Genomic DNA, 23127 nt, shown 5'->3' with positions numbered 1-23127 from the left:
TTCAACCGAGAAGTAGTAAGTATACTAAACTGTCTCTGTTACTGCTTTCACAGCACAACATTGATGTGAACAGCGATGTGATGCCCTCTGCTGTCCGATGTTCAGAAGAGCGCCTGTCTGAGGGAGGAATCTTCCTACTTGAGAATGGCAAGCATATGTTCTTGTGGCTGGGGCTGACCTCCCCTCCAGAGGCCATTCAGAGCATCTTCAATGTACCTTCATTTGCACATATTAACACAGAGGCAGTAAGTGAACAGCGCTAAATATGTACAGTCTTTAGCATTACGCAATGTGAATTATCAGTATTAAATAGGATTGGTAATCTCTAATTTCATCTTTTTTTAATCGAAGGAACTGAATAAACTATCTGTAAATATAGTATTACAATTTTTTTTTTTAAAAGATAAAGTAGTATAACGTAAGAAAAATGTGTCAAGATACATAAATAATATAAAAATATTTTAGCCCAGCTCAATGTCCTATGACTTGATTGTAAGCATTTGCTATGTATCTATGTTTTTGTGATGTTGTGAAGTAAACTAATTTTATTTTGCAGACGACACTTCTAGAGCTGGACAACCCCTACTCGAAAAAGCTCAGGTCAATTATTGACAACATACACCGCCAGAGGCCTCATTCAATGAAGGTACAACCCCCTCCATATGTTTCACAAATGGTGCAAATTACACATTGTCATTAAAAGAGGTAACAGCAAAATGATTATTCATGTGCTAACTTTGTATCACTCTTTCCACAGCTGATGATTGTGAAGCAAAAAGACAAACCAGAGATGATTTTCAGACAGTTCCTGGTAGAAGACAAAGGTCTTTATGGAGGAGCTTCCTACATGGATTTTCTATGCTATGTTCATAAAGAGATCAGACAACTACTCACCTAAAGATTATGCCTCAATACATTTCACTAATCTCAAACACTTGTATTGGATTCAGGTAAAAAAAAATAAGGCCAGTTTATCCTGCAAAGCAAATTCTTCTTTTCAAGGAATTCATCAGTTATTGAAAAGCTAAACAAATAACATTTTAGATTATTATTTTTTTTTGGTCTTGTTAACATGAACAAGTGCTCTTAAAATTCACACGTATAAAGCAGATTGGAAACAGGTTTCCAAATCTATCTCAATTCCTACCTTAATTAGTTTAATGAAACAAGTGCTTTATTCCAAAACTGTGCGTTTTTGATAACAAGAATGTATATGAATTTAAAATGTATTTTCAGTCCTTTTGTTAAACATAACATTCAAAAGTTCTTGTTACAAAGTAATGGTACTATCAGACTAGTCAGAAACTAAAATTATAACCTCAGAGCGTTCATTCCAGCAAAGTAAATGTATTTTAAAATGTGCCCGTTGGGTTTTATTATTTATTCAAATTTCCAGCTTTCATAAGTTTCATAGTGTGCATGTTGGGGCACAAACACACATATATATATCGTATATATATATATATATATTTTTATTTGGTATTGTTTAAAATGTGTTTACTGTGTAGTATCCCTTCACATTACCATAGTTTAAGACTTGTCATTGTAATTGTATTCAAATTGTGAACAGTAACACAAAACCTAATTAACTAATATATAGCGTCGAGTTTGGGATTAATTATGTATCATCTCAACCCTACAGATAAACTATACAAGAGGTTTCATGACAGTGAAACAAAAGGATTAATAAGAGGATGTCTTATAATAAAAAAAAATAATAAAATAATAATAAATAATAATAATAATAATAATGAGAAAACAATAACAATGACGCTACAGTGTTCCCGTTTGAATACAATGGTTGTCACGATCTCATATTAGTATCTCACTTATATGATCATTCATATGTGCATTTCAAAGAAGTTTTCTGTGGGCTTTGTGTCCTACAGCTTTACAGAAATTAAAACATAATAAAAGGGTTTTTGGACTTTTTTTTTTTTTTTTTTTTTTTTTAACACAGAGAAGCACGTGTCTGTGAAAGAAATCAAGTAAACATAAATGTTATCTTGCATTTTTAATGCTTTTGATGGAGCCACCTTAATTCAACCATATTACACCAATCTGGCTCAGATTATGTATTTTTATTAAACTGAAATTAATGTAAATGGAATGTTATGGATATATGTGTATTCTCAGGTACTGCTTGTGTATGGCCTAGCATTATACATTATAGGGTAAACAAAACAAAACAAAAAAACAATGAGTGTCTTTTGTCATCAGGTCAGTTGATGACTGTTGCCTGTTTTTTTTTTTTTTTTTTTAATCAATGTAGAAATGTAGAAGGTTGGTAGTAGGTAGAAAAGAAGAAAAGTAAAGATCTACCGGTTGCATAGCTGCCTGTAAAAATAAAGCATTATACAACAAAATTTAAATGTAAGTGACCTTTATAACTTTCTTGCTTCAGTGACATTCCAGTGCATCAATAAACATCTGTAGAACTGTTCCTTGTTTGTTTTTAATTTAGAACCAGTAATGACCAACAGTGTTTGGATAGATATGCTCACGTCAGGCGCTAGGTGGCACAGATGGCCTAGGTCATCTTTGGAGGCCTAGGTTCAATATGCCTTTGGTTCGACTGTCTGTAAAAACACAAAACAAAAAAAAAACAAAAAAAGATTGCATTCTCAAACATATTTGAAGATACAGTATAAACATTAAGGCTTCACTGTTTTTAGCTGAAAATGAAATATATTTATTTTCCATAGTTTTTAATTTATTGTCAAAATGTTCTACAGTAGCTGGCACCTACTTCCATAATGTATAACCGTACATTTTACAGTACTTGGGAATTCACCTGAATTGCATTAACTTATTTTTCACATGAAGTATTCACAGGACGGCATGTCGAGTATTTAAATAAGAGCAAGAAAATGATTGTGTTCCCGCTGGGTGTATGTGACAAAGTCAAGCACTACTGCTTTGTATTGTGAAGGTGTCTGAAGAGCTCAAAGCAAGCCATTCATGGAACATAGTACCAATGACATGCAGACATTCCAATGGTGTACAAAGGATGGGATTTAAGAAGAACATAGACCACATTATACACAGATCAAAATAAAGTATGTGCTGTATAGAATTATCACATTTCTGAAGTCAAACTGAACAGTACATAGCCTTGTGAGATATAATTTAATCATTCACTTTAGTTAGTCTCTTACACTGTTAAAATTATCCCCAAGCCATATTGGGCCCTTCAGTATTTAAAAGTATAGTAAGTTAGAAAACAAGAAAATAAAAATAAAACAAGCCTACAGACACAGATCCAATGAAAAATGTTATAAAGCCTGCCAACACTACTTAATGTATCTGATTGTTCTGTTACACAAAAAAAAAAAAAAATTACAACAAAAAAAACCACAACATCTACCTGTATTATAATTTCATGTAGTTACTTTACCCTTTTTCTGTATAATACATTATGACAATACAATTGCAGGGGATTACAGATGCTGCCACTAGGGGGCAACTTCTCACAGGTTTAAAGCAATGTCTTCAATCCTGCTCTTAAGTATCTTCATGTTTTTTTGCTTTTTTTTTTTTTTTTTTTTTTGTAGGGTGTATTTCGTATTTCTGGTTTCATAGATGCCAATTAGCCTAACCGGACAATAAATGTCCTATTAAAGTCTGATTCAAGACTACTGATTGAGTGATTAACCAGGACTGTAAACATACATCATATGATGCTGTATTGTTCCTAGCTCACTCTTCTCTTTCCAAAACAGAAGACATTCTGTTAGCTGTTTGTTCCTAGGGAAAAAAATATTGTACGGGACAATAGGAAACAATGTGTTCTTTCACTTTCATCGTGGTCTCATATTCCCGTGGAAGTACCAGTATAATCAACCTTAGAAGTGAATGTTCGGACGATTAGGAAAAAAGACCTTGTTTATATCCCTCGGTTTAACAATATGAACATTTGAATATCGACAACGGTTGATTATTATTATATCAGTGACAATCAATCTATCTATCTATTATATATATATATATATATATATATATATATATATATATATATATATAGAATATATATAATATATATATATATATATATATATATATATATATATATATCTATATCTCTCATGGCGCCAAAGTAAATGACTACCAAAAAGTTTTTACACTAAGCACAAAAACATACAACACAGAATAGCACAATTCTTTTGATGGGGCAATACTTATGGAAACAGTGGCATGAAACCACTCTTATGCATCAAGTTTTCACTGGGGACACAATAAGCAATAGAAATACAAACACTTGTAAGTCAAAATAAGGGCAACATGTTTAGATGCAAATAACTTTTTTTTTTTATTAAAAATGTTAACAAAACACTGTTCAAGTTTACTTGTAAATGTGTGGGTGTGGATGTACTGTAGTTTCTGAAGATGGCTTGCATGGAATTCGTTTTTAAATGTTTTTTGCATGCAAAAAATTAAACTGCCCACAGTTTAACAATTCAGATTCAATAATGCTTTTCACACAAATAATGGAGTATTTTTCTAACTACAGTACATACCAGTGTGACAGAATGCCTAGAATAAAGCAAGAGTATGAACATTATTTGCTCAAAAACTAAAATAACTAAAATCTAAGATATTTAGTATAAACTGTTTTTTTTTTTTTTTTTTTTTTTTTTTTTTTTTTTTTAAGTATAAAAAGAAATACATACAGTAATTATGTCCACAGTTGTTGTCTACAGTACTAGGATTAGGCAGTAAGATTCATTAAAATGCACATTTTTCATGAGATCTCAGTAGATAACCAAGAGTGGAATTAGGTTTTTCATTTGTGTTTTTTTCTCCCTTAGCAAATGCTGCACAAAGGCCAATGAATCTTCTGTCTTGCCCAGTATTTTTTCACCCAGTATCATCGTGGTGGGAATCCTCCCCGGTGAGGCCCTCCACGCCCCCTAAAACCCCCTCTGTCACCCCGAAAGGATCTGTTCCGCTCCCTCCCCCTGTCTCCACGTCCTGCGGAAGCGCCACCCCTTCCTCCACCTCTCGGGGCCCCACCTCCTCGCTCAGACTTTGACTTGTTAGGGGGGGACTTGGGGCGCAGCCGCTCTATCTCCTCGGTGCACCCCGTCATTGTCGAGTTGAAGTTGGAGGCATATGCTTCTGCATTGAAGTTGCTGTTAGTGAGAGTTGGGCCCACTGTCAGCCATCCTAAGACCAAAAACAGAGGGACATTAATGATGAGTGAATATTTAACAATTCAAGCATTAACTTAATATTTGTTTTTCAAGTATGTATTTAAAGCAGTAAGTTTTATTTATAAGAATGAGAAATCCATGTTATCCATGATTTTACTTTCACAATGGTTTGGGATATCCAACTCAAACAACATTTAATGTACATCAAAGAAACAAATGTGATCAATTAACACCTAGTGTTCATATCTTATTTCTATTTAAGGCAACTTGAATTTTCAATGCTGTATAAAAGGTTTTGATATTTGTATTTGCACACAATTACCATCGAGCTCCCAGTACTACTCACATATACACTTTAAAACCATAATGCAATATTCGTTGATGTTTTCAATTAATCAACTGTAATTAACTAGGGCACTATTTATTAAATTAAGTAATTACATTAAAAAAAAACATATATACCATGCTTGGTTTTCATTCAGCAATATATACTGAGTTACTACAGCATACTTTACATCTCTGATGTCTACAACTGCAAAACCCAATACAATGCCCCCCCCCCCCTTACAGTATATTTAAAATGTACAAATCTTTTGTTATAGCACTTTTTTCTATGATTAGTTATACATTTTAGATTATTTTCTCAAGGAACAGAAACATGCTATGCAAGACATGTGAAAGTCACTTAGACTAGGGATTAGGTTTGTGGGAAAGAATGTTACGGTCCTTAAATTCTGGGATTCTTTTATGGGTCCAACAGTTTTGGTAATTAGACCGTAAATTTTTATAGTGCTAATAGTCCATGGGTACTCGTAAGACCAACTCCCACCCCTACCCCCCCCCCCACAAACTACAATTCACGAGGTTAAGCAAACAAATCTTCTGTTACAATGTATTTCAAAGCCATTGAATCCCCTACAAAACTATACAACAGTAGAAAAAGGCTGAACAATATGCCATTTTAAAGCCAATAAAATGCATTGAAACTTCATCAGCTGGTTTAACAGGCATCAGGGAAGTTACTTTCTGGAGGCAGACATTTCTGTCGAGCAGATTTAAATAAAGCACTAAAACCCAGTAGCATCGTTTTGAAATTTAAATCATTTAGCGTTTATCAAATGTGGCCACCAGTGTGATTTTGTGCAGCCACAGATGCCCCCAGAAGACTGGTGATGCTATCCAGCTTTCATCAGCACGACATTGCTGTTAGTGTTTGGCTTGCATTATCATTTATCATAAAGCTTCAGTTTCTGTTAGCTAATATTGGTCAGCATTAACGTCAGTATAACCACTGCAGGCCGATTTGTTGAGCTTTCTTTGTGATCATATTTTATTTCAAAATGCTTAACAAATTACGGTCCATTTCATTTGGTGTTAGTGCTCATTGGTTGATCAACGAAAGAAGACTTTAGTAGTGTAATGTGAAAAAAGCAGTATGGAATATTACTTTATTTAGTCCTGGGAATATCCCAGTATTCCAATTAACTTTACCCCACATGCATTCAGAGGCAAAAATCGATGTCAGCATCTGCCATAAATGACACGGTTGCCAGAATTTACTCAACAGTTTCTAAAATGCCAAATGAAAAACAAAACTGCTCTGTCTGATGTGTGACATTAATATGTTTAAAAATAAATAAATAAATATATTAAAGCTGCTCTTGACAATGAAGAGTCTAGGATTAGGATGTGCACGCAATCCAACATGCCAAATAGTTTCTCTACCTGCTAAAGTCAGAATAGGGTACAGATGTAGGGACGACGCACCAAAATGCCCAACTTGCAAGGGAAATGTTATGTACAGTGATCAACATATTGTTTTTGTTTCATGTCAATCTTTTTACCTATATATTTTAATTGAAAGTCCCCTAAATCAGCAGAAAATTAAGTCCTAATTTGAACATATACCTCTAGATGTTCATATTTCCCACATACAGGTAAAGTGCATGTTTTCCTTGTTCCACTAATACTTCTACAAACCTGGTCTGATTGTGCTATCCCTTCCAAAGAGATGCATCCGTCTTCGTCCTAGACAGAAGTGCTCAATGATGTGAAAGATCTCCACAGGTTTTTCTATGTTACCAATCTCAGGCTCTTCTGTAATGATCAGGTCAATGTCTACATTAGCATGGATGAAATCTCCATCAGTGCTTCGTCTAACAGTGCCACGGATTCCCATCAAGCAGTGTTCCTAAAATTACAAGAAACAAAATCACTTAGGACACCTACTTATACACTTTGGTGTCTAAACACTGTAGTTTAACAAATATATTGTATTATTTTACTTAAATCATTTAACAGGGAGTTTTAATATTATTACCAACATAAGTTGTGTCTTTCAGATAGCAATAAAGGAAGTTCAAAAATCAACCACTGCAGGTCATGAAACCACAACATTTAGCAGACTATACAGAAGAATAAGAATGGAGTATGGATTGACCAGCTATGTTTTAAGCAGAACTATGCACTATTAGTGTAGATATGTTTTGTACCTTTGTTCTCTGAAAGACAGCCTTGGGGTCCAAGGTTTTTGTTTTCCCAGGGTTATTTTTGTTTGTTTTTATCCAGCAAATGTCTTCTCTTTCAAGATTTGGGGGTAAAAGAATTCGTGACTAAGAAAAAATTTCAAAAGTTATTTAAAAAAAAAAAAAAAAAAAAAAAAAAAAAAAAAAAATAATATATATATATATATATATATATATATATATATATATATATATATATATATATATATATATATTTTTCTTTTGTAATTAGATCTTTAGATCTTCCAGAAAAGAGTTTAGTGTTCTGTTAAAATTAGTTTATATACAGTGTGTTTATACAGGATCTACTAATTCCTATACCGATCTGCTGCAGAATGCAATTGTATTATTATTATTATTTTTTTTTTGAATTGTTAGATTCTGAAACCAGAGCACATTGAAGAGGCTGACAAAGACTAAAGTCCTGAGCAAGTCTCTAGAAGCTGAATTAAATCCAAAGGAGTTCACAGCAAATTTTAAGCAAGACAGGCTAAATGAGCATCAGTACTTGTCTTGTAATTACTACTTTGCTTTTTACTGAACATCGTTTCATTTAACTACTGATAGCACCATCGATTCAAATGGTAAATCCAGTCAGTCATTGAGATTTATAAACTGACCTTGCCTATGGAAATACACTCTATAGACATTCCTTTTAAAACAAGTAAATCACATGCAGAATTTTTTCATAACCACTCATTGACTCTAACAGAGGTTTCATGGTTTTCTTTTTTTCTTATACTTTGTTCTACATGCTTGAATATAAAACAATATGAAAAATGAATATGTACACGTTAGAATTCAATAAGTTACCGTCCTATATTGAATTTAACAAGACTGGTTTACAGAGTGATCGATCATGAGTTACCAGTGTGGAAGGCTTTCTGTATCTAAATTGCACACAAAGATACTGTGTATACAAGTTACACTATAAACAATATATCCGATAATATTCTGTCATTAAGAGTCTGGGAATTATGCGGCTATGTGCCAAACACCTTCCAATTTCAGATGGCATTGTCGAAAAAGTAATCTGCAGAGAATGATTATTAAATTGGGCTGTAAATGTAAAAACTGGGATATTGTTTGAAACAAGTTTTAATAAGAGATACTGTACCACTCTGCCCAGGTCTAGTCCTTCCCCCGATCCACACCACAAGAAGACAAATGATCTCGGTGCTGCAATTTCTTCTATTTCCAGCTTCATCATCTGTGAGGGGTGAAGAGACTATTTAAAAACACAGTCTTGTGAAAAAAAATGTTGCTACAATTGTCTGGTTTGTGAACTTCTGAAGATTTATTTTAACATAAAAATACCATGCACATCAGCTTTTAAAGTAGATTAAATTACTTTGCCCCTACCAAATACAGTGCAGTTAAATCTATACCACTTTGAACTCCTGGACAGAATGTATTCTTTATCTACAGTATTTGAAATGTACTTTGTATCCCAGTGACAACACATGTAGTTTTTTAATGTTATCTGGAATTGACCAGGCCAGACTGTGCAATTGCACTTAGGAGTCAAAAACAGAACCATTTACATGACATGTGGGTTTTGTCCTGGAATCTTGTTGCTCCACGCTCGGTCCTCCACCTGCTCAGCTTGGCATTGCTCTCTGTGGTATACAAACTTTACAACAATCCTGTCCATACCACGCCACCAGAAACACACTAGAGGTACATGAAGGTTCAGTCCGGCTCCGGGAAGAGAAATATAAAAGGGAAGTTTATCTTTCTCCAACTTTTCTGCAATAAATCCACTCACATCATCCCATGCCCAGATCTTCTCATTGGCAACGATACCAGACTCTCTGTAGTATTCTTCCAAAGGTGGCTCAATGAGAAGCACATCAAACTTGCACTTCAGTTCACGCAAATCAAAGGTCTCCATATCTGCTTGCAAGTATTGGAATTAAAATGAGGGGGGGGGGGGGGGGGGGTCCCCGCCCCCCCTAAATAATATGTATACATATATACAAAATATCTCTGTTTTATAGAGACAGCCACTATACCATGAACATCATTAAATTGTCTGATCATTAAAATGTATAAAATGTCATTGTCACAGTTTAAAAAAATTTTTTATATATAATATATATAATATCTATATATATATATATATATATATATATATATATAGCATAGATCTTCCATATATTCCACTTGTTTTGAACCCTGCCATTAATACAGCTGTCTCACAAGTACAGGGAACACTTAATGATATCAACTTACTATTTTCTCACATTCTTCTGTACAGTTATTAATTTTAGACAGCAAACAACATTGCCAATATTAAAACTAACTTAATCCTCTTTAAATCGGCAATATAAGCTATAATAAACAGTGTATGTTGTCTGCTGTCCTTTAAATACATTATATATCATAAATGCTGCTTGGAAGGCATTTAGTTTAAAGAAGTCAATGTATATTCAAACTGTATAAGGACCACTTACACAGGAGGGGTGTTTGTTGTCGCAATCAATTCATCCTTCAACCTGATCAGCTCCCTGAGTTTTGGGTACTCCTCAAACCTATCAGCAAGACCTGTACAAACAGTCAGTACTTAACAAAACTGGAGAAAAAGGCACTGGAGGTAGTCATAAACCCAACTGTAAATAACAGCACTGTCTAGTTTGAATTTACCGAATCAAAACAATTACAACTACAAATTTAAATGGCAAATTATTTAATGTTTCACATACCCACGTCACGGATAAAGTTCTGTGGCCTATGGCCAGTATCCACAAAATGTTGGCAATAATCATTGTGTGGATTCAGGCTTTGAGTTCCCTAGAACAAAAAAGCAAAATAATTAAAATGTCCCACCTCATTTTACTTGCAATGCATATATATATATATATATATATATATATATATATATATATATAATATATATATAGTGTGTGTTGGATCCCTAGGATCAGAGTCTTATTCCACAATCAATTAATTTCTTTCACCTCCAGTTCTTCTAACTCTTAAAGATAAAAGTGGGTTTTAGTCCACATCACAGAACAATTATTTTGTTAAGAACAAAAGGTGTCTCCAGGAGCTAGGAAGAAAAGCATTCACAGGGCTGGTAACTTTAGCCTTTACCTTTGTCCCTCATTTATCATTCCCACTAAATGCATATGCCTTCTTACAAAATACAGTAACAATCTTAAAATCCTGTTTAATTCCACCTAAGTATAAAAGCACATACGCAGTATTGTCTTTACTGAAAGTGAGAAGTACGCAAACAAAGTGGTCATGGTTTTACCTTTAGAAAAGTACTTGAATCTTTATACACCTCTTCTTCATATTGCAGGTTCTCATGGGGTTGCTGTGGCTCTACTTCATCCTTTAAAAACAAAAGATAAAGATAAACTGCCAAAATGTTGATTTTTATAAACCAGATTTCTTAACCCTTCTTTAGCAACAACAGGTGCAAACTCACTCCAACGTGTTTTAAACTTGCGGGATATTCTTACATGGATTACACTTTAACCGCTTACCTTATTTGCATACCAAGAATGTCCTTGTCCAACTCTGGGAAACTGAAGTAATCCTTCTTCAAAGTGGACATGGTACATTTTTTGGGGTGTATTTGCACCCCTTTCCGCCTTCCGAGGGTTACAAATATACACCTCACATACCGCTTCTAGAATCACATCTGATCTACAACCCATTCACAAACCTGCTCAGCTGGCCCGTTCTGTTGCATTCAATTTCATTCTGTCTAATCTCATCCTGCAAGAAAATGACTACCTTAATGTATTATTGTTGCCATTCTTTTTACTGTGAAACCACTAAGCCACGAGAAAGATGTCCTGTATTGTTGGTTAATCATGGGCAAAAAGAGGGAGGGACACTGTTAGACTGAGCTCAATATGACTGTGTTTCCATGAATTTTCAATCACACATGTTTACTGGCAGACTTGTCCATGTGTAATTTTTCCATCTGTGAACACCATGCTAACTCAAAAACATTTAAAAAAGAAAGAAAGAAGAAGAGCGGTCTAAAGCGGCAGCAAAGTGTTCTAGGATTGACCTATGTTTAGGTAAGTAATGGGTGCTCAACAATTCATCCCAACAATAATAATAATATTAATGTGAACTTACAACTGTTAAGTACTGCAGAAATTTGTTGTGCCTTCATACGTTAAGTGCCACTTGCACAGTTTGCATTCCACTGTTTCTTTTTGTTTTCATAAAAAAAATATCAAACAGCAGAGGGTTTCCAGGCTATTTCTTTAGCAGCTGCAATTTTAATTTCTTTTTGATGCTTCACTGTCCGTTACTTCATATACATGTGAATATCCTTCAAGTAATGTAGACCTATATTTAAAATGGCTTTTTTTTAAATTTGCAGCTTAGTAAAAAACACATAACGTATACCATATTACAAGGGCAGGACTAACGTAAACGCAAATTACGCTACAGCGTATGGCCCCAGCAGAATTGGAGCCCTGCGAGGTCGCCGTTTGTTTGGGGCATTTTACAAAATCTGCATGTGGGTGGGTGGGCCCACACAGACAGGAAGCGTATACAGAGAATCATCATAATCTATTCCTTCGCACTGGTTTTTGTAAATAAACTGAGAAGGACTGAGAGACCCTGTTTCATAAGTAAAAAGTACTGTGAGTGTTTTGTTTGTTTTGTCTTGCAATTGTCTTGCACATTACCTGACAGCTAACACAGTTCTGGAGCAGTCACAAGGATCAGCACTAAGCCGGAATGACACTTCACCAATAGTGACTAAATAAACTGTAACACCCACCACGAGCACTACAGCAGGCACCCAAAAATGGTGACCATGTATGTATTATTGTGGGTCACATATCAGGTTTATTAGTTGGGACTGCAATCCCGTTATTGTTTACCCCATGCAGTACACATTGTTGTGTACTGCCGGGGATTACTGTTTAGGTCACCAGACCTAGAATATAAAATAAAGTTCACTGTTCCAAACTGGATTACAAGGCTCTGTTTGTTTAATTACCACACTGCATCACTCCTGCACCTGTTCCCACTCAGCCACTTTGTCACAGTCACACACAGTAATTTAACAGACATGACAGACTCAATTATTGGTTTATTTTTTAAAACTGAAACTTCCAGCATCAGCTTTTCATTTCTTAGGATGCATTTATATTTATTTATTATATTTATTATGTCATGCAGGCTGAGTGTTTGCATATGAATACAGTCCTAGAAATCTAAATACCCAGGCTAAGTATGAAGCTGCAGTTATCCCTAATGAGGGCTGTCACAATCATTTAGGTCATAACTTTTGATTTATGTTACCATATTATTAAAGGATGTTAATATGAACAGCTATGTTCAGCAAAATGTGTGATGAGCGCCCAAAAATGCCAGCCATACACTTGTTTCCAGCACTGTACTTAACTACATTCTTTACAGAATGTATCCTGCTTATTACCTTGATACAGTACAGCACTGAAAATATACGATTAATATTTCTGTCTTCAGGGAGCAATAAAAGTATGTCTCATATACTGTATAGGCTTCTACACACAGCTCCTGTTTACTTGCAGAACCGAGGTCAGAGCTGCAGGGGAGCTGGTACAGATGTAGAAAAGGTGTACCGCTTCTAAAACTATCGATTCCTTTTTTTAGCTGTATGTACTCAATTTCCTATTCAAGAATGAGCCTCTGTGTGTATACATGTGATTACTGCATTTTTTTACAGTAGCCTGCTTATTACCTCCAAATTAACATTATACTTGAATCTAGAAGCTTTTGCAATTCTAATGTTTAATATAGCTGTTGCAAATATTTTAATGCTTGCTGTTTAATAATTACTGCAATAGTAAACTATTCAGCTTGTGCATATAGACATTAATGAAATATGTTGAATAAAATGACAGAATAAAATCATCTTTATTGCTGAAGATTAATAAAGCACTATATCTGTAATTTACTAGAAAATATATATTTATAGGATGGGACACTGTACAAGTTTAGTATGTGGCAAGACTAACAGACTGTCTCGGAAATGAATCAGAAAGAGAGATTATCCGACATGTAAGTGATAAATAGGACATTTCAAGCTAACAGTCTAGGGAATTACAGAAACTTTGGTTTAGTTTTGTATTCTTTTCTAACTCTGACCTGTTCAGTGGTAACAATTAATGCAATTTGCACATGTTCCAATAGTTGCTTGTTTTTGCAGTTTCTTTTGTTCCCTTATTTAACATACATTTTTAGTGAATTATCAATTACCATTCATTATACTGGGCCAGTAGAATGTGTGTGTGAAGAGTGGATTTTTCCATCCATTAGCCCTAATGGCTAGTGGGAAAGGGTCATCTCAAGCCCCGTAATATTTTTTTTTTTCTAGTTTATTAGTGTTTATGGAATTTTAAAGGCATTTACTTTTACAGCATATTTTTTATTTATAACTTCAAAACATTGATTTTTCAACACAGAACTGTTTAAATAATAGAAACCAGTATTGTCTTGTTCTTTTGATTGCAATTTCTTTTGTTCCCTTATTTAACATACATTGCAAGTCAATCACTGCATGTTTGGTGAATTATCAATTACCATTCATTATACTGGGCCAGTAGAATGTGTGTGGTAAGAGTGGATTTTTCCATCCATTAGCCCTGATGGCTAGTGGAAAAGGGTCATTTCAAGCCTAGTAATAATGTTCTTTTGATTGCAAGTTAATCGCATTTATGTATGTGGGGTGTATTTGCACCCCTTTCTGCCTTACATAGGAGTTCAATTATAGCTACTGACGGAGGGTTAAAATTCATAGCAAACAAAGACAAGTGGACAAATAATGATCAAAAACATTTGCAAAAGCAACAATTAACAAATAAGTTTAGTCTAAACTTACTTTCAAAAGTACTAAAACCACCACATTATTTTCACTACTACCTTTGGTTCTTCAACATCTTCCTCTGTGACCTCTCCCTCATTCTGGCACTTACGTTTGGCAGCCGGTGCAGAAGTGTCATACGAAGCCCTAGAAAATATTGACTTGCATTAAAGCAGCTTTGAAAAGTTAACACTACAATAACATTAAAATACAAAGTATAATAAAAGAAGTGTGATTTAACCCAAAGTACTAAGTACATTTTTCTTTTGAAAAAAAAAAAAAAAAAACACAACGAGCTAAATACATTAAACTATGTAATGTAAATCCAATTTGTGTTAATCTAATTCAAATGGGTAGTTTGTTATCAATCTCTTTATTTTAAAAATAACAGGTTAAAAATGCAAAAAAAAAAAAAAAATTATAAGTAACCTGTCCTCAAATGAAGACAGTGGCACCAATGGGTCAATGTACACAGAGGTTTAATAAACTTTAGAACACGGAGAAGCTTCAATAAAGTATGTAACACAGCCACTATAATTGTTTTGAAATGCTGTACCAACCTACTGGTCTCCCTTGTTTCTTCAATCTCTTTCTGTTCCTCTTTGCTGTTCAGCACTGCTCCAATACTATCAGCACTTTCAGCTCCCAGCTGTAAGGGAGAAGATTTGGTTATTGGTTTGGTGAATTAATGTAAATGTATTCAAGGCAGAAAGGAAACTGGAGTAATTCCAAACATATCATTCTTTTTCTGCATTTCAATAATCTACAGTAGGCTGTTATTGTCTAAGCAAACAAAATTAATATTGTACATAGTCATAAAACTAAGGCCATGTTATACTGTATAATGTTTACTGTAGATTATTTTGAATATATAATTGTACTGGATTGGCAGAGTTAATTATTGATTTATTGTTAGAACTGTTTAACTACGTAATGATTGAAGAAGATGCTGCCATGCTGTATGTATGATAGCTGAGTGGGAACCGCAAAGATGTAATGCAACTTCCCAAAGCGACACCCAACAGGTCAGTTGACAAGCAGAGGTACTTAAAGATCTGCTGGCTTCCAGTTTAGCGCCAAATAACAAAAATTCCAAAATCTTAATCCTGAATTAAAGTATGTAGTGTTAAAGATAAATCGTGAATTAACTGCAAAATACAGGGTTGGAATTATAAAAATAGAATTGCTTACTTTTAACAAGATGGGAAGCTATGGTTATGTCTCAATTATCAAGTACATTTTTTGATGCTATACACAAGCTTTATTCATTTTATCAAGCAATGCCGAGGGCCACCAAACCAACTACTTGTTTGCATAACCAGCCACAGCTGGAAGGCATGCTCAGTAATCTGTGGGTCTTCCTTGGTGTCAACACTCACTCAATTGTGCGAAAATGATTTGACACATTGGTAACTTAACTTTACAACACTGTTCAAACTGTCAGAACAACACTCAAATGATTTTGCTGCATGTTCAGTTTATTTTGTTGTTGTTGCTGTTATTATTATTATTATTATTATTATTATTATTTGCACATAGGCCTAACTCTTCAGGTACATTAATTGGTTTAGTTTACTACAAGCCAATCACAACTCTCATATAATACAAAACACATTTACAAATATGAAATGACATGCTCCTTATAAAAATTCAACATAAAACCACCAAAATACATATTTAGGTATGGTGGGTGTGGGGTAACAAAGCATGAGCTTTACCAAATTGGGCTGTTACTTGGGCTGAACCATCAGAGTATTATTGCACATTCAGAGCACTGCAGTATGTAACCTGTAGTTCTGCAGCAGCTTATACAGCGGGGGTTACAACTCACAGAAAGCAATAATAAATTAGGTTTGAAAGGGGGAAAACTGTCATAAACAGGTATACGCATGGACTGCTTGCAAAGCAGAAAGCATATTTACTTTTTTTTGCCTTCTAAAAAGTTATTTATAAAACTATTTAAAACCCATGTGTTCATTCAAGTGCATTTACTTTACATCAATGTATATATAGCCAAACACTGTGCTAACAACTTAGATGATTTTATACTTTATGTAATACAGTAGTCATTCCCCTTTTAAAAAATAAATATATTTAGGTGCAGTGCTCACAAGACTGATGCTTTTACATGTGTCACGATGAACTTGTGATAATTTTAGCGACTGGGGGGGGGGACACGACACAAAAAAAAACAAAAAACACAACATTTACATGTTCAAATGTTAAACCAATGACGAGACTGTGTAATTTATTTTAGCATCTCCAGTGTAAAATAATAATAATAATAATAATAATAATAATACAGGTATAAAACGAAATATAAACAAAAATCCGTATACGCAATGCTACATTATGTACAGTTAAACAAATACTATTGACTTGTTGCATTCACTGCCCGCCAGTTTGGAAGGGGAAACGACGTAGAATGCCCGTCACGTTATTGCAGTCTTGCAGAGATACTAATCCTCCTTGCTTACCTGCTGTGCTAAAAGTTGTCGTCGTAGTTTCTGTCTCTCTCTGATTTCCTGTAACCGGTTGTTCATTTTCACCACTTGCAAAGTTAAAACTCTTGATTAAACCGCGTCTATAATTCACGTCCACACCTTCTCTCGCTCATGAGAAAGAATGCGTCGCTTTGTTATAGCATCACATCCGGCTATTAATTTTAGTAAAATAGAAGGGTTGCTTAGGAACATCTCAGCTGAGTAGAAACAAACTGGTTTAGTTTATATTGCACTGCAACAAGGAGTATTTGAACATGAAGCGTTTAAAAATACACATGCAACTGGAGCGTCAGTATAAATTTATATTTTTAAATACGGTATATGGGTAAGGTAGGACCTTTGAAATTAGATAAATAGGCACAGTAAACATTGTTTTAAAATTAAATAAATAGGAGGGCCTGCTGTAACGTTCTGGTGTGCTACGGTAATCAAATAATGTATACTTATTTAAGTGTTGGTCATGCATAGTATACTATGACCCAGAAATAAATAACGTCTAGGTCAGAATGAACTTGGTCCTGTTTTTTATCCCTTGATGAGGTGATCCCTACATAAGGCCACAGTAGATAAGGTTACCTGGAATTGTCCCTTTTTTCAGTCTTGATTTTTTTTATTTTTTTTTGAGTAACATTGTTTTGCTATTTTTGCTATTCTAGTCCAGGTATGGAAATATTGCAAAGCAGTTTCAACTGTTCCAGGTTTTAATGCGAGCTTGATACAGTGTATAGGAAACGAGGTCAAGGTGAGTCTTATTAAACTCGTAGTAAAACCAGGATTGGACCAAACTGCTATGCAATGGAAGTCTTATTTTCATCCCTGTATTCCATTTTTTTTAAAAGTATAAAACTGTAACCATGTGCTCTCAGTAATATAACCGCAGCGTAATGTATCAGGTTGTGTTAGCTCAATTAACAAAAAACAAAAGATCACAGATTATTTATGTATAAATTCTGATTAAGTGTAGGCTATATCACACATTCAAATGGCAACAGCTGATCTTTTTTTTTTTTTCTAATCTGGTTTTGTGTACCTTTAACATGTTTTGATTACATGACAATAGAAAGAAAATGAGTTGTTGTGAACTGCAATGAAAACACCTGATTTTTGTATTTATTTTAAATTACAATTGTGTTATTATACACTGTTATTTAAATGTCCCAGTTTTTCACTCAGGAAATCTGGTAACCCTACTAACAGAGGTCCTCCTGTGTCTCGTCAGTACATTTATTTTATACCTTTAAAAGTTCACCACTAATTGGACTGCCTTAGTTTGAACAGTCTGTGGAATATGGAATTAATTCTGGCATTTGAGTGGCTTGAATTTGATGAAAATAATTAATTCATATCACCTGCTATAAATGCTGTTTCAGATTTTTTTACTCAGTGTTTCCAGTGCTATTATGTTCTGCTTAATATGTGGTGGTAGACCTCATGTTAATCCAGGTGTCTATAGAATCTACTTTAGTCTAAGCAGTATACTATACAGCAGTGGTTTTCAATCTGTGGTACACAACAGGCTTGCCACTAGTACGCATCGACGTTCTTTTGTTCCTCAAATATAATTATGATGCAGGGCTCCAGCCCATTTGTAAAAATGGTTACAAATACAACAACAAAAACATTTTGACAACTGTTTTTTTAGGGGTTAGGGAGAAAAATGCTGTATGTGTTTAAAAGCAAGTGCCCATATTTACAAATGGGACATGAAATCGTGTGTATAAATAAAACAAAAAAACCCTTTAAGTTACTTACCGTAACCCTGTTTCCCTGAAAGAGAGTACAACCACCAATGACATTATATATGGGATATGCCTGCCCATTGGGTAGGTAATCTCTTTTTCCTTCTCAAGATGGTACGGTAAGACCTATGTGGTGAGCTGAGCCTGCTGATAGAAAAGACTGTCTTGAGTCAAATCGAGTCGATTGTATTTCCCTTGCATTCGTGCTGAAAGCTGGCTCGCTGCTTTCCTAGAATCAACGACTCTGAAAAAGACAGAGCCTTATGCCTTTCTGCCTTTCAGCTGCTTCCTCGCTTTTGTGGTAGGCTGCTCTTTCTTATCTGTCTGTCATCTGTGAGTGACTGCCTGTGCAGTCACCCTCTCAAGTGGTTGTCCTTCTTGAGAATGCATAGTTGCTCCTTGCCACATCCCCGTAGTTGAGTGACTCCTCCAGCCGTACTCTACTCCACCCTCCTAGGCCTTGCTGCATCCTCGCTCTCGAGTAGACCTCACCAGGTGCGTAGGCCCATCCACATCGATGGTTCGGGCCTTGTAAACAAACAGTGTGCTCTCCACTGTCTATTTCTATCACAGTTTTCGGTTTTCACTGTCTGCTTCGAACTCTCCCGCCGCGGCTTCAGCCCTTGTATCTCCCTGGTGTATGTTACGCACTAACCAGGTGTGTGACCTTGCAGTTAGGGTAGGCACAGTTGCATAGCTACCCCTGGTGCTTCGATACCGCGGCGCACGCATAGCCCTTGGTACTTTGGTACCTCGGTGCACAAGGTCAGTGCACACACACACAGCGGCGCACGGTACATGGTGCACTTAGTGCTCTCAGTACTCGGTGCATGCGGTACTTTGTACGCACTGTGCACATAGTGCTTGGTGCCCACTGCTACAGCAGTAGTGCAAGAACGCACAGTGCTGCAAAGTACACAGTGCACGTAGTGCTTACGGTACTCAGTGCGCACGGTGCTAGGTGCCGACTGCTACACTAGTGCACAGGCATACAGTGCCGCACGGTACACTGTAAACACGGTGCACACGGTGCACATGGTGCTTGGTACACACGGTGCATGGTGTTCGCTAGTGCATGAACGCATGGCACCGCACTATTTAATCAGCGCTTGAGTGCTTGTTACAGCCAGTGCAAGCGGTGTTCGGTGCACAGCCAATGCAGAACACCGAACTGATGTCAGGCAAGTCGGGGTTCCACCCCTGCATGGCCTGCAAGGCAAAGATCCTGCAGGAGGATAGGCATAACCTCTGTGTGCTGTGCTTGGGCATCCAACATGCCACCTTGGTCCTCGACAGAGAGTTGGCCTGCAGCATCTGTGCAGCTTTACAGCCCGGGGTAAGGGAGAATAGGTTGGAGAGGGCCACAAGGGCGAGTTCCGCGTCTTCGGTGGACAGACCATCGGCAGCGGTTGGAGCTCCAGAGCCCCTCCTCCATGAACTGTCCCAGGACCCCCTGCTGGACATCCCTGACACGCAGGCCCCCCGTACTTACTCCTCATCTCCACAGGCAAGAAGAGTGAAGTGTTTGAAGCAGACGAGGTCCTGAAGCTTTTGGATAAACAGGCACCTGCGGCCCCGGCTGCAGTCACAGCTCTGTTACAGCCCCAATTGCCACCCCAATTGGAGGAGGTGCGCTTCTCCTGGGATTGTCCGGAGTCAGGTCCTAGCATGCTGAAGCAGGTTGCATTGTTTGCCTCTCTAGAAGGCACGGAAAAGCTGGGTCTAGCGGGTTTCGCCCCCAGTAGACTCTGCCATTAAGGCTGTGGTTAAGGCTCCGCTAGTGGGTGGGTTGGCCAGTGACCCAGCGTGCCTGAATGCTCAGCGCATGGTGACAGAAACGCACCTCAAGCGGGTGTGTGCAGTAGAGGTGCAGGCAACTCACCTGTCAAACACGGCAAGCGTGTTGACGGCCTATATGGATGGTGTACTGTGCAAGGCTCTGCTCCCTGAGCTATATCTCCTGTCCGGCACGCTGCTCTCCGGTCTCCAAGTGCAAGCTCTTGGCCGGAACCTGGCTAGCTTTATTGTGGCTCAGCTGTGGTTGTCGCAAGCCAGGGTCCCTGATAAAGATAAGGCTGCACTTCTAAATGAGCCTATATGCCCCCGGACACACCTTTGGGCCAGCTGTGGAGGAGATCCTACAGAGATCCCACCAGGAACGTGAGAAGTCCTGGCAGGTGGCCACATTGCTCCATCCCTGCGCTCCCAGGATGGGCAGGTCAAATCGCTGGCGAGCTCTTCTGATGCAGAATGTCACCAGGACAGTCTACAGGGCACTACAGGGCACACCAGCAGTGAACAACTGGGCTCATCCAACAAGCAGAGGGAATGCAGGACGTGGCCAGTCCACACACCAGCATCCTAGGAGGCGTTTCCAGGACCAACGCCCTAGACAGCCACCCCACACTGCCCCACTGCAACCTCAGCAGCTCCAGCATGGCCCCTGAAGATTGGCGGCCTCAGACCCCCTTTTCAGTACAACAGCAGTACTGGCACGCTTGCACCTTGGACACCTGGGTGCTCGCCACCGTGCACAACAGTTACATGCTTCAGTTCCGCTTGGGAACTCCTCCCTTTCGAGGTCTCATGAACACTTTTGTGAGAGACCCTCTCCAGGCCTTGGTACTTCAGAAGGTATTGACTGCTTTGCTGTGCAAATGAGCCATTTGTCTCGTAGACCCCACTTCCCATGGAGAGGGGTACTACTCAAGATATTTTCTGGTGCCCAAAGAAGATGGTGGCTTTCGTCCCTTAGACCTAAGGCTCCTCATCGGCTTCTTAAAAGATAGGAGGTTCCAGATGCTGACTCACCTTCACATTCTCCAGTCTGTCCGGCCGGTCCGACTGGTTCACCACCGTGGACTTACAGGACGTGTACTTTCACGTTCCCATTCGTCCAGAGCACAGGAAGTATCTCCGCTTCGCTTATCAGGGAAGCGTTTATGAGTTTGCTATGCTACCATTCGGCCTCTCCCTAGCTCCTCATACATTTTCAAAATGTGTGGACGCTATCCTGGCCCCCCTGCGGCTCCAGGAGATCAGAGTAATAAACTATCTAATTTGTTCCCAGTCGTGAGAGGGAGCAGTGGCCCACATGGTGGTCATGACAGAGCATCTGGTGAGGCTGGGCCTCACAATCAATGATGCAAAGAGTCTGCTTACACCGGTGCAGTGCACGATGTACCTGGGGCTCCAGCTGGACTCCAGTACGATACGCGCATACCTGTCAGACAACAGAGTTGCAGCTATCCAGGGTTGCCTCTCCATGTTTTGACAGGGATTGCAGGTCCTCCAATTGTGCCAGAAACTGTTGGGTCTGATGGCTGCAGCCATATCGGCCATTCAGCTGGGTCTACTTAGCATGTGCCCACTGCAAGCCTGGTTCAATGTATTTCTCACGCATGTTCAACAGCCCTACGCTGGTGGAGGAGGACCTCTCATCTGCGCGAGGGTGTACATATGGGAGTGGTCTACAGCCTCCAAGTGGTAAATGACAGATGCCTCCATTTGGGTTGGGGGGCAGTCTGGGGAGGTAGAGGAGTCTATGTATTCTGGTTGGACCACTGGACATCCCTGCATATAAACATGCTGAAGCTGCAGACGATCTCACCTGCTCTCTGCCATTTCCTCCCAGCGCTAAGAAGTATTCATGTGCTAGTCTGGCTTGACAACACAACAGTGGTGGCGCATATCAACCACCAGAGTGTCCTATGGTACCCAGGGTTGCATTGCATTGCCTTCAAGCTTTTGATGTGGGCCCAGAGGAACTTGCTGGCCCTGTGTAATTCCTTCTTTGCACTTGCTGGCTGTGCGGCCAACCTCCACACCAGACAAACCCAGGTTCACATCCACGACAAAATCCAATCTCTCGAATGGATGAAATCAGGAACTTTTATACCAGATGCTCAGCTTCTTCAAATTATCCAATTGACACCTATGGCCAGGGGATCAGAACAGGAGAGCATCAATGTGCCAGTGGTATCTGTGCTTAAACTACAAAAGTGTGCTTTATAACAAGGTGATAAAATCAAAGCAAACTAACATTAAATCAAACATGATAAATCAAAACGCGATTGCTACTAATTAAAATGTTTACAAAAAGTGCCTAAATAAAGTGACATGGGTCACCCCATTACATTTACAGAGAGTCACAATGTTTGGGTCCACTTTGTTCAATTTTGAATTCCAGTGTTGGTATTTAGTGTGAGATTACTGTTGTTCCTTGGTACTAAGACATTTCTGCCTAGGGTAATTTTAAGACCGGTGTAGCACACTGGCATACCAGATTGCCACACAAATAAAAAATAAAAAATTATGTTCTTTTAAGTTATGTAACTTTACTTCCTGTATTACTGTACAGCCCCACCTAAGCTTTAT

The 23127-nt window shown here is 37.6% G+C and overlaps 2 protein-coding genes across 3 annotated transcripts in view; one reads left to right on the top strand and one right to left on the bottom strand.

Moving 5' to 3' along the window:
* LOC121295432 (protein transport protein Sec24D-like) overlaps positions 1-1417 on the top strand; it is a 42316-nt gene extending 40899 nt beyond the window's left edge. For both annotated transcript variants that reach the window (XM_041220044.1, XM_041220037.1), the window contains exons 21-23: positions 54-245; positions 557-646; positions 758-1417. In XM_041220044.1, the coding sequence (XP_041075978.1) occupies positions 54-245; positions 557-646; positions 758-898 (423 nt within the window). In that variant the 3' untranslated portion in view covers positions 899-1417. The remainder of the gene's footprint in view (positions 1-53; positions 246-556; positions 647-757) is intronic.
* Positions 1418-4284: 2867 nt separating this feature from the next.
* On the bottom strand, positions 4285-17141 carry LOC121326469 (N6-adenosine-methyltransferase non-catalytic subunit-like). Its single transcript, XM_041269748.1, has 12 exons — positions 16985-17141; positions 15068-15156; positions 14567-14654; positions 10938-11018; positions 10384-10471; positions 10134-10225; positions 9447-9587; positions 8615-8888; positions 8299-8303; positions 7646-7765; positions 7134-7344; positions 4285-5166 (listed from the first exon to the last, which is right to left on the bottom strand). Exons 1-12 carry the CDS (start codon positions 17048-17050, stop codon positions 4868-4870), a joined length of 1554 nt encoding a protein of 517 aa, XP_041125682.1. The 5' UTR covers positions 17051-17141; the 3' UTR covers positions 4285-4867.
* Between the last annotated feature and the right edge of the window lie 5986 nt (positions 17142-23127).

Source organism: Polyodon spathula, chromosome 2, assembly GCF_017654505.1.
Source record: "Polyodon spathula isolate WHYD16114869_AA chromosome 2, ASM1765450v1, whole genome shotgun sequence".
Taxonomy (NCBI): Eukaryota; Metazoa; Chordata; class Actinopteri; order Acipenseriformes; family Polyodontidae; genus Polyodon; species Polyodon spathula.
This window is presented reverse-complemented; position numbering and strand designations above follow the sequence as displayed.